At 45.6% G+C, this 16,624-nt stretch overlaps 1 protein-coding gene across 1 annotated transcript; it reads right to left on the bottom strand.

The window, feature by feature from the left end:
• Positions 1-8,466: 8,466 nt before the first annotated feature.
• On the bottom strand, positions 8,467-12,463 carry LOC138767232 (OX-2 membrane glycoprotein-like). Its single transcript, XM_069944616.1, has 5 exons — positions 12,410-12,463; positions 10,907-11,251; positions 10,310-10,621; positions 9,420-9,517; positions 8,467-8,648 (listed from the first exon to the last, which is right to left on the bottom strand). The coding sequence occupies exons 1-5, from the start codon at positions 12,453-12,455 to the stop codon at positions 8,595-8,597; spliced, it is 855 nt and encodes a 284-aa protein (XP_069800717.1). The 5' UTR covers positions 12,456-12,463; the 3' UTR covers positions 8,467-8,594.
• Between the last annotated feature and the right edge of the window lie 4,161 nt (positions 12,464-16,624).

The following is a 16,624-nucleotide window of genomic DNA, read 5'->3' as shown; positions in this document are numbered from 1 at the left end:
TCTGCTGTGCCTCCTATATAGTAATAATGCGCCTGCTGTACATACCATAGTAATAAAGTTCCCATCCTGCCTGCAATTAACCCGACTGCCATCCCCAAACACACTACCCCACCTGACCCCTTCCACCCACACACACTACCCCACCTCACCTTCTCCACCCACACACACTACCCCACCCGGCCCCCTCTTTTCCCCATGCTTCCCCCCCCCCCGCTTCTCTCCCCTATGCTTCTCTCCCCAATACTTCTCCCCCCTGCTTTTCTCCCCCATACTTCTTCCCCTTGCTTCTCTCCCCATACTTCTCACCCCTGCTTCTCTCCCCCATACATCTCTTCCCCGTGCTTCTCTTCCCTGCTTCTATCCCCCATACTTCTCCCCTGTGCTTCTCTCCCCTGCTTTTCCCCCCATAATTCTCCCCCCCTGCTTCTCTCCTCTGCTTCTCTCCCCCATACTTCTCCCCCCACTTCTCTCTCCCATGCTTCTCCCCCCCATATTTCTCCCCCATACTTCTTCCCTGCTTCTCTCCCCCCTGCTTTTCCTCCCATGCTTCTCTACCCTGCTTCTCTCCCCCCATGCTTCTCCCCCCCATGCTTTTCTCCCCCCATGCTTCTCTCCCCCATGCTTCTCTCCCCCCATGCTTCTCTCCCCCATATGCTTCTCTCTACCATGCTTTTCTCCCCCCTTGCTTCTCTTCCCCCATATGCTTCTCTCCCCCCATGCTTCTCTCCCCCATATGCTTCTCTCCCCCATGCTTTTCTCCCCCCATGCTTCTCTCCCCCATATTTTCTCCCCCCATGCTTTTCTCCCCCCATGCTTCTCTCCCCCATATGCTTCTCTCCCCCATGCTTCTCTCCCTCCATGCTTCTCTCCCCCATATGCTTCTCTCCACCATGCTTTTCTCCCCCCTTGCTTCTCTTCCCCCATATGCTTCTCTCCCCCCATGCTTCTCTCCCCCATATGCTTCTCTCCCCCATGCTCTTCTCCCCCCATGCTTCTCTCCCCCCATGCTTCTCTCCCCCATATTTTTTCTCCCCCCATGCTTCTCTCCCCCATGCTTTTCTCCCCCCATGCTTTTCTCCCCCCATGCTTCTCTCCCCATATGCTTCTCTCCCCCCATGCTTCTCTCCCACATATGCTTCTCTCCACCATGCTTTTCTCCCCCATGCTTTTCTCCCCCATGCTTTTCTCCCCCCATGCTTCTCTCCCCCATATGCTTCTCTCCCCCCATGCTTCTCTCCCACATATGCTTCTCTCCACCATGCTTTTCTTCCCCCTTGCTTCTCTTCCCCCATGCTTCTCTCCCCCATATGCTTCTCTACACCATGCTTTTCTCCCCCCATGCTTCTCTCCCCCATATGCTTCTCTCCCCCATGCTTTTCTCCCCCCATGCTTCTCTCCCACATATGCTTCTCTCCACCATGCTTTTCTTCCCCCTTGCTTCTCTTCCCCCATGCTTCTCTCCCCCATATGCTTTTCTCCCCCATATGCTTCTCTCCCCCATATGCTTCTCTCCCCCATATGCTTTTCTCCCCCATATGCTTCTCTACACCATGCTTTTCTCCCCCCTTGCTCCTCTCCCCCAGATACTCCTCTCCCCCGTGGTCCTCTCCCCCATACCTCTCTTCCCCCATGCTTCTCTCCACCATGCCTCCTCACCTCCACCTCACCTCACCTCCACCGAGTTTCACCTACTGGCCGCTCGTAGCGGTCGCCGGATGTGCTGCGCTGCGGCGGGCCGTGGTGTACGCATCCAATCAGCGCGTGCGCCACGGCCCGCCGCAGCGGCCCCGCACTTCCGGTCTCCGCTGATTGGATTGGAGCAGCATGCACGGCGGGCGCTACGGGTGGGCAGTAGATGAGATGAGCAGCTGGCGAGGCGGGCAGCAGCCGCGATCTGCGAGCCAGATGCGGCCATCAAAAGAGCCGCATCTGGCTCGCAAGACCGGGGCTGAAGAAATCCGGGGCAGCAGGCATTTTATTCGGGGCATGAGCCCCGAATAAAACTGCCTAGCGACGCCACTGACTCCTGTCTCTGCTGCACCTGTGAAAGGGTTTGCCTTAGGGTACAAACACACACGCCGTATCTGCAGCGAGTACATCCCTGCTGCGATTTTGTCTGCCATTGAAAATATAGGGCCGGGATCCACAGCGAGTTTCACTACGTATTCGTAGCGAGAAACTAGCTGCGGATACGTCAAGTGTGTTTGTACCCTTAACCTGTATCGCCCTGAAGATGCTAAGTAAAACTGTTTTTTTTGGGTTAAATCTGGCCCCTGTCCTATTATTGCTGCCGAACCTGCACCTACACCAACAGTACACTTGGCCTGTCCTTCTCCTTGTTGGGTGCAGTGCCCGTGTGTCCAGGGGTGGGTTCCAACACCACTCCTGGCCACCGTCCCAAGTACCCAAGTGACCCACACCCACCTAGCTGCAACACCACCTAGTAGCTACCCCAGGCCTTGCCAACTAGAAAACAGATTATACTTAAAAATAAAATTGTAAAGCCAGAATTACCAGATCATGGGAGATATGAGAATACAAATTTACCACATCACAGGTTAACCAGTGGTAGTTGTTTTCTTAGTGTCTGTAGGGATTTCAATACCTCTTTGCTCCTGTAAATATGGATGGAAATTTTAGCCATCAGTTGTAAAAAGTTCAGTAATAACAAAGCAAATCAATTCATTACCTCGTAAATCTGCTCATCAGCCGGCTGCCTTTTAACTCACTGCTGTTCCTCCCTGGGTGCTGGGAAAAATCTGGATGCAGTCCTAGGGAACTAGGAGAAGTTTCCCAGGACTGCATCCAGCTATTCCAGACGCCCGGGGAGGAGCAGCACTGACTTAAAAAACAGCAACCGATGAGCGGATTTATGAGAAAACAAAGTGCTTCGCTTCGGTATTACTGTGCTGTCGCTCATCTCTACTAGGGAGGAATCCACCCAAACATTTAGGGGGACATTTACCATTGAGCGCAATTTTCTACAGCGTACTCATTTGTTTTTTGGGCAGCCAAAGAGGACTTATTTAACAAATAAATGCAGTGGCTTCATAAATTTGTGAATAAAAATAATCGCACAAAGCTGGGCAAAAAAATCGTACAAGAAAAGGCACAAAAATGTTTACCTGCTTTTGACAGGAGGTAGGCCTGCGTCATTTTTTTTTTATGTAATTCAAAGAGTTTTATTCAGTTTTTCATAATTATACAGAAAGAAAACAGACAACGCCAAATAGGCAGCAGTAAAAAGGCGTAAAAGCGTACCAGTACATTATTAACAGGAGTACAAACACCCATCAGGCTGAACAAACATTACTTGGAATACAGTAAAGAACGTAATCTACAGGAACAGATGTGGTATAATTAGCAATTAAAGCTCATGTGAGAGCATATAACTAAGGCTGGGTCCACACTACCTTTTTGCAATCAACTTTTTTCATCCGTTTTTGCAAAAAAAAAACTGATGGAAAAAAATGGATGCAGTTGTGTATGAAAAAACGGATCAAAACGGATCCATTTTTTTAATGGACACAAAAATGAGGTTGACTACATTTTTGTGTATGTAAAAAAAAACAGATTGGTTTTGATCCGTTTTTTTTTTTTTATAATGGAAGTCTATAGAAAAACGGATGAAAATGGATGCAAAAAATGGATGAAGAAAATGCATTGCAAAAACGTAGTGTGAACCCAGCCTAAGCAGACAACTGAGTGGACAGTACACAACTCAAGTACAGGCACAAAGAAAGTCCAATCACAGGTCATGGGGAGTAGAAGGCACTGTTCAACCTGCTAGCCCAATGAGTGGTGTATTTCGTCTAGGAATGAGTTAGACTGACGTACAAATGGAGTTGACCAAATGGATCACCTCATTTTCCAAAAATTTTAAAATTGTGCACATGATAAATTGGGTGCAAATCCTGGATTGTGCAAAAGACAGGTAGATTTTTTTTTTAAAAAAGAGACATCTAAAAACTATTTGGCTATCGAATACTGGTCCATACATACAGTATAAAAAAAAGACTTAGTCACAACCCAGAAAAATCACGTTTTGACAATCACAATTAGACAATGGTGTTAGGCCGCATGCACACGTCCCGTATATTACGGGCCATAGATCTGTGCAAGCGCTGTCCTGGAATGTTCCCCCAGCTGGCATGATGAAACAATATCATGCCGGCGAAGGGGGAAATCTTTGATTTGCCATGGCACTGTAATGACATTACAGTCCCGCGGCGAATCAAAGGTTCTCCCACTGCTGGCATTGACATTGATGACATTGATTGATCATGCTGGCTGGGGAAACATTCCTGAACGGCGCTTTCACGGATCTATGGCCAGTAACATACGGGACGTGTGCATGCAGCCCTAATCTGGGGGTCTTTTCAGAGACGCATTTTGTTATTTAATACCCCATTACCCCAGTCTTTCATGGGCTTCCGAAAACACACAAGAACACATTTCTCCCTTCTCAGCATTCTATCATTTCTAGTATAGTATATGTTGCTTACTACAAAAACTAAGCGGGACATCTCAAGGGCGTTGCACCTATTTTTTTGTGAATACTGTATATGGTTTTTGTTTTACTGTAGGTGGTGGTATCACTAAGAATTATATTGGCTGCCTGTAGATATAAGCCCCTAACAAGAACAGCCATTGCTGTTATTCTGCCCTTTTAAAAAACAGGTTATCTCTGCTTAAAGGGAACCAATCAACCCAATTGGCATGTACCGGCCATGGCTGCAGCAGCAGCAGCTTTATACCAGAGTAAAATGAAGTTAAATCCCCCAGTACGTGGCAAATAGTCATCTGCACGGCTCCCTGCCCGTGTGTAGTCACTGCTCTCTGCCTGTCAGGACGCTCGGTGGGGATGAGTGACAGGCAGACAGGCCCATTACTGGCGCCACTCTGTCAAATCCATTCCTGGCTTTGGCTTCTAAAATCTGTCAGATAAATGTCTGTGTGTAAACACACCATTAGTTGCATGAAAACTGCACAACATTTACATACACATATGATAATTAGTTAAAAGAAAACACTTGCTTAGAACCTTTCACATTCACATAGACATGCATTACCAATGAAGTGCATATGTGGCAGTCTACTGGTTGGTTTTGTTGTGAGCTCGGCCAGTGATGTTAGTTGTCGTGACGCCAGTACTAGTCCAGCACACAGGTGTAATGTTAGTACCTGCTTTTTGTATGTGGCCGGCTTGTATTCCCCAAAAAAGGTTGGTAACCTTCCGGGTTTGCTGAGGGTCCCTTGGGCTCTTGTCACAGCAACCTGGAGCGGCAACTGACTCACACGGATTGTCGGTATTGCCACCCACAGAAGGGCGGAAACTAACCCAATGTGTACGGTAGTGTGTGTATAGGTGCAAACAGAGATGAGAAGAGTCCCATGCGTTTGGTAAAAAAATAGAACAACTTTACTGTATAAATTTGGCAGGGTAACAGTACACGTTTTACAGACAGTAATAATCTTGGTACATGCTCGAGTGCTTGAGTTAGTGCTTGAGGTAGGTGCTTTAGAAGAGTAGAAGTAGTAGTAGTAGTGCTTTGTAGAAGGTAGAGAGAAGAGGAGAGGAGTTTGCCAAAGGAGCCCTATGCCCAATGTAGCCTTGTACTCTGCTGGAACTTTGGTAGATATCTTTAGTAGTTAAGTGATACTCTTACGTTTAGACTGTGTCTGCCCCCTAGTGTCATAGAACCCATACCTAGGTGGGTAGCACGAGCCCCAGCCGTAGTTTTCTAGGCATAGTGAGGTGTCCTAGACTTCCAAGTTACCTGCACTGCGCAGAAGGATGCGTAGACCTTTTCTTTACGGTAGCTTTGTCCTACTGGTATTAGCTCTTCAGGAGTCTGTCCTGCACTTTGAAGACGTATTCCTGACATGGGCTAGGGTATTACTTGATGGCTTCTCTCCCTTACTAATGCTTAGCACTGCATAGTGTAAGTAGTAGCTGTTTAGAAGAACTCTTGGTCTCTGGCTGCATCTGTTCAAACCGAAAGTTAGTCTGAACTGACCTTTGGTGTCCCTGACAGGGCTCCTGGCAAAAGCCATGCCCTGGCTTAATTACAGGACTGTCTTGTTTTGTGTCCTCTCTCACTGAGACTCTGACAAGAACTGAACTGCACTTCCTCCACCAGTAACACCTCTTACAGGGGACTTGCTGACCTATCTCATGTGCTTCTTCTGTCTGTCCTATCCTCTTTGGTTTTTCTCTTGCACACACTCAACCCCACCACTCACAGGCAAGTACACAAAGCACATGACACAGAAAATGTAACCTATTACTTCCTTCAGCTGTGCAATAGGACTGATACATATATAGAACACTGACACCTAATGGGGAAACTGCATACTTCATCCACCACTTAACCTGAGAACTTTTGGACAGGAGCATAGAAGAAAAACACCAGTGGTGGGACACCACACATAGAGATCAGTAATTGATTCAGGTGTGGGAAAAAGGTGAGCAGGAAAAATAGCGACCCCTAATGTTCATGAGAACAGTGTCCTATGCAGGTATATGAAAACCTATAAGTGAGAACAGGGTCCAGTGTAGCTTTATGAAAAACGTGTGTTGATCCAATTAATGGATACCAAAAAAATTACAAGAAAAATAGGCTTGAATGTGTTGAATGTGAATGTGTTAAATCAATAATTATATAACAGATGGGACCTTAAATTTAAATCCTTTGGAAATCTTGTCTTGAGAGTGAGGATCCAATAGGCTTCCCAGCTTAAAGCCCTATTACACCAAAAGATGTCTGACAGATTATCTTACAGATTTTTTTCAGCCAAAGCCAGGAATGGATTTGAAAAGAGGAGAAATCTCAGTCTTATCTTTACGGCCTGTTCTCTGTTTATAGTCCGTTCCTGACTTTGGCTAAAAAAATCTGTCAGATAATAAAAGACTAGATAGAATCATTTTTACCAGCATTATGACTAAATTTTATTGTATGTCCACACTGTGCATCTACTGCCACTGTAAGGGGGAAAAAAAATACCCTCTAAAACAAAACCTCAAACTCTTATATGCATAGGAATTCTTTAGGGTCGACACTTTATAATAAATAAAAAAATCTTTATTTCAAATATATTTGACATTGAGGTATAAAAGTAAGATATATATATATACAACCAGAGAGTTAAAAATTCAATCAGTGCAAGTGAGCGCTAAATCTAGGCAACACGAGAGTCAAAAGTGCTTCATTATTCTATGGTCCAGCCATTTTTTGTACAGAATTATCAATCACATAAGATAACAAACTATTAGAAGTGCATTAAGGAAATAGTACCCTGCCTATAACATATATATTTCTGGTGTGAATTGGTACTAATACTGATTTTTAGGTGGCGTTAACGCCATAATCCAGGATCAGAAAAAGCACAACTTTCTTGCAAAAACAGTACAACCCTTGTCCTCAGCTTCTGTGTGGTATTGCAGTTCTGCATATTTTACTTCATTGGAACTGAGCTGCAAAACCTACACCCAAACTGAGGACAAGAAGAAAGCAAACATGTTTTTTCTAAGCCTGGCTATCACTTCCAACTTACCATGATGGACCTGTATTCAGTAATTGTATTACATAAGGGCTTCATACTTCACAGTATTGCGTATTGGAGAACAAATATTTTTAGAGCTGCATATGATAGAGGTTAGTAATTGGTAAGCTCTGCAGACAGTCTGATCTTTATGGTGGGCCATAGATAGTGGATGCTGGCAGATGCCATATGCTACTTTCTCCATTGCCCACATATACTGTATATGCCTGCTCAGTTCTGCCAGATGTGTATGTGTTCTTTCATTTGACACCACTGGAATCTTTAAATCATCAGGAGGTGTTTTAGGACAGTGGGGTTGAGTACAAGCACATTAGATACATAAAGTCTATTAGGAAGCCCCCAAACCACAGTGGGGCTTTTGTCTCTAAATGCTTGCACACTAGAACAATTGATTCTAGCATCTGCAATCTTTTCAGCTGACTTGGCTATCCTGCGGTTCACAGTACCATAGAGGGAAGGGGGATATAGTAAACCAGGGAAATTCCATCTCAAGTCTAATGGCCCTATTCCACGGGTCGTTGGAGGAGCAAACGAGCGCTGTCAGCGCTCGTTTGCTCCTCGTTCGCCGCTCGCTGCCGCCGCTATTCAACGCGGCTGCAGCGAGCGGGTGAGTGCGGGAGGGGGCGGCGGGGAGCTGCGGGGGGGCTGCCCGGGGGATCGCTAGATCGTCCGGGCAGCCCATAGGATATAGCAGCGTCTGCTGACGATGCTCCTATTCAACGGAGCGACGGCAGCAGATCGCTGCTATATCAGTCGCTTGTTTTTCAACATGTGGAAAAACAAGCGACTGCAACGATCAGCCGACATGAACGATGTCGGCTGATCGTTGCACTCTATTCCACGGAACGATTATCGTCCGTAGCGGTCGATATCGTCCGAAAACTAACGATAATCGTTCCGTGGAATAGGGCCATAAGGATACTTGATGATACAGAATGCACAATTGTTGAAAATCAGAGACCAATTCTGTAAACACGTCCCCAGCTGGGAGTTCTGCTATCAGTCCTTATTCCTTTCTGGATATCCAGTTATAATATTTGAGAGTCATACATGTCTGGGTGTTTGTTGCATTTCACTTTACCCTAAAATGAAAAAAAGTACAATAAATAGATTATTGATTGACATTTTCATAGTGAAAAGCAATAGCTATGGTAGATATCCGGAACCATATTGTCTCCAGCTAGAGGGACGCATGTTAAACACCTATGGCCCTAGACAGTTCATAGTTTCCATTAACTTGCTACCAAGTCTACAGTGCTGGAACAATATTATTATATTTTAATAGATTGGACAATTCAGCACGCTAATATATATATATATATATATATATATATATATATATATATATATAAAATATATATTTTTTTTCCCATATAATAATTGAAAACACTCATTTGCAGCCACAAGCAATACAGTTACTTCCCAATGTCTCCACTAGATGGTGCTAGCATCCGCTCTTTGAAATGTTGCTGTCTTAATTAAAGCCGCTGGACATTATAGAGTCCGGTTTCAGAATGTTATAGTGCATTAACCCCTGACAGGAAAATTATAGTGTTTTCTCTATAGTGGGATCACAGTGTTAAAGGGAAGCAATCAGCCCAATTGCTTTACATTGGAGAAAATTAAGTTTAATCTACCGACACGTGGCAGGGAGAGGCGAGGGATGAGTGATAAGCAGACAGGCCTGTTACTGGTGCCTCTCCCTGTCAATCATCCTGCAGAGTGTGGCACGCTGTGGGATTAAACTTTGTTTTCTCCAGAATTAAGCTGCTGCAGCCGATACGTGCCGCAAGCTGCACAGGAGCTTTATACAGCGCTGCAGAGGAAAATGTTATAAACTGTATAATACTGACCTTATACACAAACAGAAGGACAGCTAACGTCAGAATTACAGAAATCGCTAAAACGGGAGGCACAATGATATTAAGATACGGCGTCATATCTTGATTTCCTGTAAAATGAATAATAGAAAGATGATATCAGGTCATTGAAGAAGCAGCCATTACATTATCTCATGCCCTGACATAAATTAGTTGCCTTATTCTGGACACTGTACAATTGACATTGCCAGACATTGTACAAAGAACATTTTTTCCCTGTGATATTCTGACCAATTATTATTAGACTTTTCACTTATTTTTTAGTATGTTTTCTATAAGGACTCATGGCCACATTATAGAGACCTGTAACATGGAGTATGGGTCTGTATCACACTTCCATATGCCTTGAATAAAAATTGTGATTTTGTATGGCATATTACAGAAGTATTCTGGCATTTTCGAGAGAAGAATACAATCTCACATAGGCACCATATGGCGGCACACAGAGTGCCTACTGGTCCACAGACCTATCTGCTGTCACACAGGGTCCTTTCATGGTCAGAAATCTAGCTGGTGTAGAGGGCCACTATAGGGAGAGCCATACAATCAACTCAGAACTCAGAAAATTAGTGCTGATCACGTTAAAAAAAACCTAAACTTTAAAAGCAGAACTAAGTCAGGATGACGCACAGTGCAACAAGAAGTCAGCAGGGTTAAGAAATGGGAATTCACAAAATTTCAGTAGAAACTGAAGTGCAGAACTGAAAGACAATGGTGAAATACAACAATCCCTGTAAACTCTAGTGTTACTGTTTCAGGTATATGAGGGAGCTGTAGAGATCCCATCATAGATCCCTGTTCCTTGTGACCCTGTGACTGTCGTGATTATTAACTGAACAATAACTAAATATTCCAGAACTTACTTGTGGCATCTATCGCTGTAGATAGATGTCTCTCGGAGCTGAGGCTGGGGTGATGCACCACACAGGTCACAGTCACCACCTTACCCCTGATGCTGGAGCTGTGCAGAGTAAGGTTACTTATGACTGTCTCGGTGTCGTTCAGGTTGATAATAGAGTCGTTTTCTGGATCTATATCCAGGCTCTTTGGGAGTATCCAGGTGATGATGGGGGCTGGTTTCCCAGTGGCAGAGCAGGTGAGCAGGTACAGCTTGTTCACAGCCTCAGGGTGGATGATCTCTTGTACTTCTAGGTTAGGTTCTGACAAAGTTGCCTCTAAACATAAAAAATAAAAAAATATATAAAATGTAATGCTTTGTTTCTCCTGTAGGGGTGCTGTAAGATTCTCCTACAGATACAAATCAATAAACATTTCACACAAAATGTCTTCCCCCCCCCAAAAAAAAATTTTGGTAGTTTTCCAGAATATGGAAAGAACTGAAGTCTTACAGATTTGGGAAGTTCCAAAATGACCTTTGTTTTGTTATTGTTTATGTAGCTATCACTTTTTTCCCCAGTCATGCCCAGAAATTCCAGTTCTCATCCCAGTATCGGTCTTACCGTAGACTTCGAGGCAGGTTTTTCCTGTGGAAGCCCCCAGTGGAAACAGGTTGAAGATACATTTAAAACATCCCTCATCCTCCAGCATCACAGACTTGATAGTTATTGCCGAGATATTAAGAGTTAGAGTTGCCGTAGAATGTTTTGCTCGATTAATGTAGTAGCCAAGAAGTTTCTGCCCATAAATTTTACTACTGGTAGCCACAGTCCCGGTAAAATTTCCAGATTCTTTTTGCCATGTGATTTGGATGACATTTGGTTCCAGGGTCATCAGCTGACACTGCAGAGTCACACTGCCTCCAATTATCGCTGTTTCCTTTGCAACATTTTTAACTACTACTGCACCTTTAAAACAATATAATAAAACTGTAAAGATTTTGATTGTGTACTGTGCAATAAGGATACATATAAAGCAATGTTATATACTGTTATTTATATTCTAGAAATGTCCAGTGTGCTCCAGAAAGGAGTGGACATCTATCGACTAAGAAACATCCTTAAAGTCAATACTGACAGTTGAGCTCCTGTAATCCCCGCACAGGGGTCCTTCAGCACCTTATTCTAGTCCTGCTGTTAAAAGGCAGTGGCCTAGAATAGGGACTCTTAAAGGGGTACTCCGGCAGGGGGCTTTTTTCCGATCTGGCTGGGGAGGAGGTGGCTGAGGGCAACAACGTCCACACGCCTCCCCGGTTCCAGTGGCGGGTCCCGTATCGCAGGGCTCCGCTGACCGTCCGCTTCCTGGTCTCTGACGTGGGCTCGAGACATGACGTTTTAAGTCCGCTCAGCCTGTCAGTGATGGAGGTGGGATCCCACCTCTGTCACTGACTGGCTGAGCGGACTTGAAATGTCATGTCTCGAGCCCGCGTCAGAGACCAGGAAGCGGCCGGGCAGCGGGGACCAGAGCCCCATGATACGGGACCCGCCACTGGAACCGGGGAGGTGAGTGGACGTCGTTGCCCTCAGCCACCTCCCCCCTGACCAGATCGGAAAAGAGCCCCCCCGCCGGAGTACCCCTTTAATGACCACTGTAAAAATGTGTATCGGCAGTCATTAAGAGCTTAAATAAGTTAAAGAAAGAACAAAAAAAAAAACGCAAAACAATAAACATACAATATTTGGAATTGGCGCATACAGCGTAAGTGATATAAATTGGGTATCATTGTAATCATACTGATTTGACGAACATAGATAACAAAAGTCAGTTTTACCACATGGAGAACAGCATAAAAACTAGTGTCGCCGCACAAATAATTATTTTCAGTTTCGCTGCATATTTTATGGAAGAATTGAAGTGCGTCATTGCGAAGTACAACTGGTGTCACAAAGAATATGGATCTTTTGGTTGAAAAACGAAAACGCTGTGGTTGTTTAAACATAAGGATGAAAAAAAATTGCAAAAAAAACAAAATTGGCTGTGACGTGAAGGGGTTAAAATGATTTCTATTTTTAAGGCTAAATATGGGAGCTCCTACCAATGTAAGTAGTTAAAATAGTGAGACTTACCTTGTACAGAGCTCCAGAGGAAAACAAGTATGCTGAGAGGCTTCATGCTGAGGTACTACTATGTGAATAGGAAGTTATGCAGCGTAATCATGCACTTAAACACTGGAGGAGGAGATTTGACTGTGATGTAACCGGTATTTTCTTTTATCATTATTATTTACAGCTAAAAAATTCCCCCACAAAAAAAAAAAAATCCTGCACTGTGACTATAATGGTCCCACTAGATCACTGGCGTCAAACTTGGACCCTCCAGCTGTTACAAAACTACAATTCCCATCATGCCTGGACAGACAAAACTAAAGGTTTTGCATGATGGGAAATGTAGTTTTGTAACAGCTGGAGGGCCTGAGTTTGACTCCCCTGCTCTAGAGCATTGTTGCACAAGGAGAACAATTGACTCTGTCCTATAAGAAGACATCCACACTGTCATAGTTTTGACAAAATCGAAGCTTAAACGAACTTAACTAGGACAGGTAAAACAATGACAGCTACTATAGTGTGACTATAGAGGCTCCCTTTCCGCAAAAACCTTGTCAAAATGTGTGGGGTTTTATTTCAGCAAAAAAAATGCTTTTAATGTCCCTTTGATTTCAAAGGGAGAAGTGTCTTTTTGGAGCGGTTCTGCTTGCGGTTGTGGGGAGTGAAAAACACGTCAAAACCCATGGCAAAAAAGCGAGATGAATAGATGTGAGTGAGTATACTAGTTAGAGCTCACTATTCGTTCGATGCGTGTTTGGTAGCTTTAATCAGGGAGGTCCTGCTACGTAGCAGCTATGTTGGCTGCTGTCATAGCAATAAATAGCTAGCTGCATCAGGTGAGTCTATATAGTCCCAGGTCTACAGATGCTCGCATCATTTGCCTTCTGTTAGCTGACAGGGAGAGGTGCTGGAGCAGGGACAGAGCAGATGTAGGGCTTAGATTATATAGTTAGATAGGCAATTAGCTTACATACATACCCGATAGTCCTTTGAAGGACTAGTAGTAGTAATTAGTGAGTGTGACTGAGTGAGCTAATTCTATACAATATACCAATATTGGAAGGAATAGTCAAGCAGTGTATAGGTGGTAGTAGTTGTCAGTTATATCCACAACTATTGTAAAGTCCTTTTTAGGACTAGAAAAAAAAATCTGCCATACAGTATTATACCAGTGTTATCCGGTTTAACCAGTGTCCTAGTGTAGTGGTGGTGACTAAGTATATGCCGCTGTATGCTGTGTTACACTTTTTTGCTGACAGTAACATACTAACTACTGTACACAACTTTTTATGGATAGTGTTATCCCACACTGGAAAACAAAGCACAAAAAAATCATCTGCCATACAATATAGTATCAGTATAGTTCTTATAGTATATATATATATATATATATATATATATATATATATATAGTGGAGTTTTATTTAGTTTTTGTTTTTTAAATCAATTTGGTTGGTAAAAGGACATATTAGAAAGCATGACCAAGAATTGACAGGGCTGCTGCCCTAGGCACTAATCCTGAAGACGCCCCATCTTGGGGAGCGTGGGGAAGTGCATTTCTCTACATGGAGAAACTCTGTCTGAATCACATTTTCATGGTTTTTAACTGCTTAAAACATAAACAAATTTCCACATTGCATAAATGAATAGAACAGTCTGCATAATGTCTGAAGGAATTCTCACCACAGGATTGGTAGATTGGTAGATAATAGCTCTAGACGTCACAGCCATACCAGACCTGATCATACCTCCTCCCCACCCCCCTCAAAAAGTCCCCAGATTTAGTGGCAAGTGTGACCAGGAGGTGGGAGACTAAAAAGATAAAAACAAAAAAAAGCACCCCCCCGCTCCCTGGTGCTGCCCTAGGCACTGGACCATGGTGCGTAGTGGTAAATACGGCCCTGCTAATTGAGGGTCACATAGGTAGAGGATGACTGAACAGAGCGCTAGGTGTGCTATGGAGTTGGATGTGCCTGATGTTTAATTATAAGTTTATTCCGGAACAACTTTGAACATACTTTTCAGTATAGGGTTAGTCAGGTTGTTATTTAGTAGTTTTTAAGAAAACAAATATGATTTCCATTAGTGTTGCTGTGTGATGTTATTTTGCAGGTTGAAATTTTTTAGATTTTTAGGTAGGGAGGATGTTTTTTGCATTATTTTCTAACCCTTTTCTCATTTTGACATCAATAATGTGTTGACTCAATTGCTTTGGTTGTTACAATCTTGACAATGTCATATATGAATGTGCTTTTGACTGTGAGGGAATGTGAGGAAAAAAAAACGTTAGGACCTTAAGGCAGGATATAGTTTCATGTAACTTTAGGGTGTCGATTCCACAACGCAAAATATCTCCTCAACAGCATCACAATGTAGCACAAAGTACACAACAGCAGTGCCAGACATGAAAAGAGAATCAGAAAATATGTGGTGACTGCCCTGCTGGTGAGCAGTGACAGACGGCCAGTCACAGGTTAGATGGAACAGTGTGACTACACTGGTGTGGTGGTTGGGCGAGGTACAGCCCAGCCCGTTGGTGTTATGTAGTTGTGACGCCAGTGCCAGTTTGGCACACAAGTATGCTGGCACACCTGCTTTTATTTCAAGTAAGCTGGCCATACCATTTCCCCTGTGGACAGTGACCTGCCGAGCTGCTTGGGGATCCCTTGGGCAACTGTCACGGTGATCCGGAGTGGAGTAGTGACCCACCCAGACTATTGGCACTGCCACACACAGAAAGGGGAGGTAACCCAAGGAAGCTCCGAGTACTGTGTAGGTGCTTGGTGAAGAACCAGAGTCCTGTTACAATAAATATAATCTTGTTTACTGTGAAGATATTTGATACAGTAAATACAGTATACTTTCGTCTTGATCAGGGACTTTTAGACTTGAGAGTAAAGAGAGTGATACAGTCGTGCTGGCTGGGTTGCGTGCTGAGATGTAGAAAAGTTCAGAAGAGTAGAGAGGAGGATGTCAAGAGAGTCCCAACCCAATGTAGTACTGTGCTCTGCTGGAACTTTGGAGGTAGAAAAATACTTAAAAGTAGAGAGAATACTTGTGCCCCTGTTTTGACTCTTTGGTCTTTGAACCACCTATTGCCCGCCAGTGTCAGGTGACCCATCCTAGGGGGTCACACAAGCCCCAGACCTTGTTACCTGGAATGAGCAGAGTGGTCAGAGTTCTCTGTTTACACCCACACTGCGAGATAGAGTGCTTAGGCTTCTAGCAACTTTGCTCTATCCAGGTCAGCTCCTTTACTTCTTTGTGGATACTCTCCTGCACTGTGCTGAGTCATCCACTGCTTGGGTTGGGGTCAGGGCCGTATTTGCCACTAGGCACCCGTGGTCCGGTGGTCTGCTCCCCCTGCCCCCATCTGCTCCCCCTGCCCCCATCTGCTCCCCCTGCCTGTGCCCCCCATCTGCCCCCCCTGCCCCCATCTGCTCCCCCTGCCTGTGCCCCCAGCTGCTCCCCTGCCACCCAGCTGCTCCCTCTTCTCCCCTTACCCCCCCAACTTCTCCCTCTGCCCCCATCTTCTCCCCCTTCCACCCCAGCTTCTCCCCTGCCACCCCAGCTGCCACCATTCTCTCCCTGCCACCCCAGCGGCTCCCCCTGCCCCCCCAGATGCTCCCCCTGCCTCCCCAGATTCTCGCCCTGCCCCTGCCACCCCCAGCTGCTCCCCCTTTCCGTCACCCCAGCTGCTCCCCCCCTGTCACCCCAGCTTTTCCCCCCTGTCTCCCCCAGCTGCCTCCCTTCCTCAGTCCCCCCCAACTGCCTCCCTTCCTCAGCCCCCCAGCTGCCTCCCTTCCCCAGCCCCCCCCAGCTGCCTCCCTTCCCCAGCCCCCCCCAGCTGCCTCCCTTCCTCAGCCCCCCCAGCTGCCTCCCTTCCTCAGTCCCCCCCCAGATGCCTCCCTTCCCCCCTGTCTCCCCCAGCTGCCTCCCTTCCCCAGTCCCCCCCAGCTGCCTCCCTTCCTCAGTTCCCCCCCCCAGCTGCCTCCCTTCCCCAGTCCCCCCCCAGCTGCCTCCCTACCCCAGTCCCCCCCCAGCCGCCTCCCTTCCCCTGTCCCCCCAGCTGCCTCCCTTCCTCAGCCCCCCCAGCTGCCTCCCTTTCTCAGCCCCCCCCCAGCTGCCTCCCTTCCCCAGCCCCCCCCCCCCAGCTACCTTCCTTCCTCAGCCCCCCCAGCTGCCTCCCTTTCCCAGCCCCCCCAGCTGCCTCCCTTCCACAGCCCCCCCAGCTGC

Source organism: Dendropsophus ebraccatus, chromosome 11, assembly GCF_027789765.1.
Source record: "Dendropsophus ebraccatus isolate aDenEbr1 chromosome 11, aDenEbr1.pat, whole genome shotgun sequence".
In the NCBI taxonomy this organism is placed as follows: Eukaryota; Metazoa; Chordata; class Amphibia; order Anura; family Hylidae; genus Dendropsophus; species Dendropsophus ebraccatus.
The sequence above is the reverse complement of the archived record's forward strand: the minus strand, read 5'-3'. Positions and strand labels throughout refer to the sequence as shown.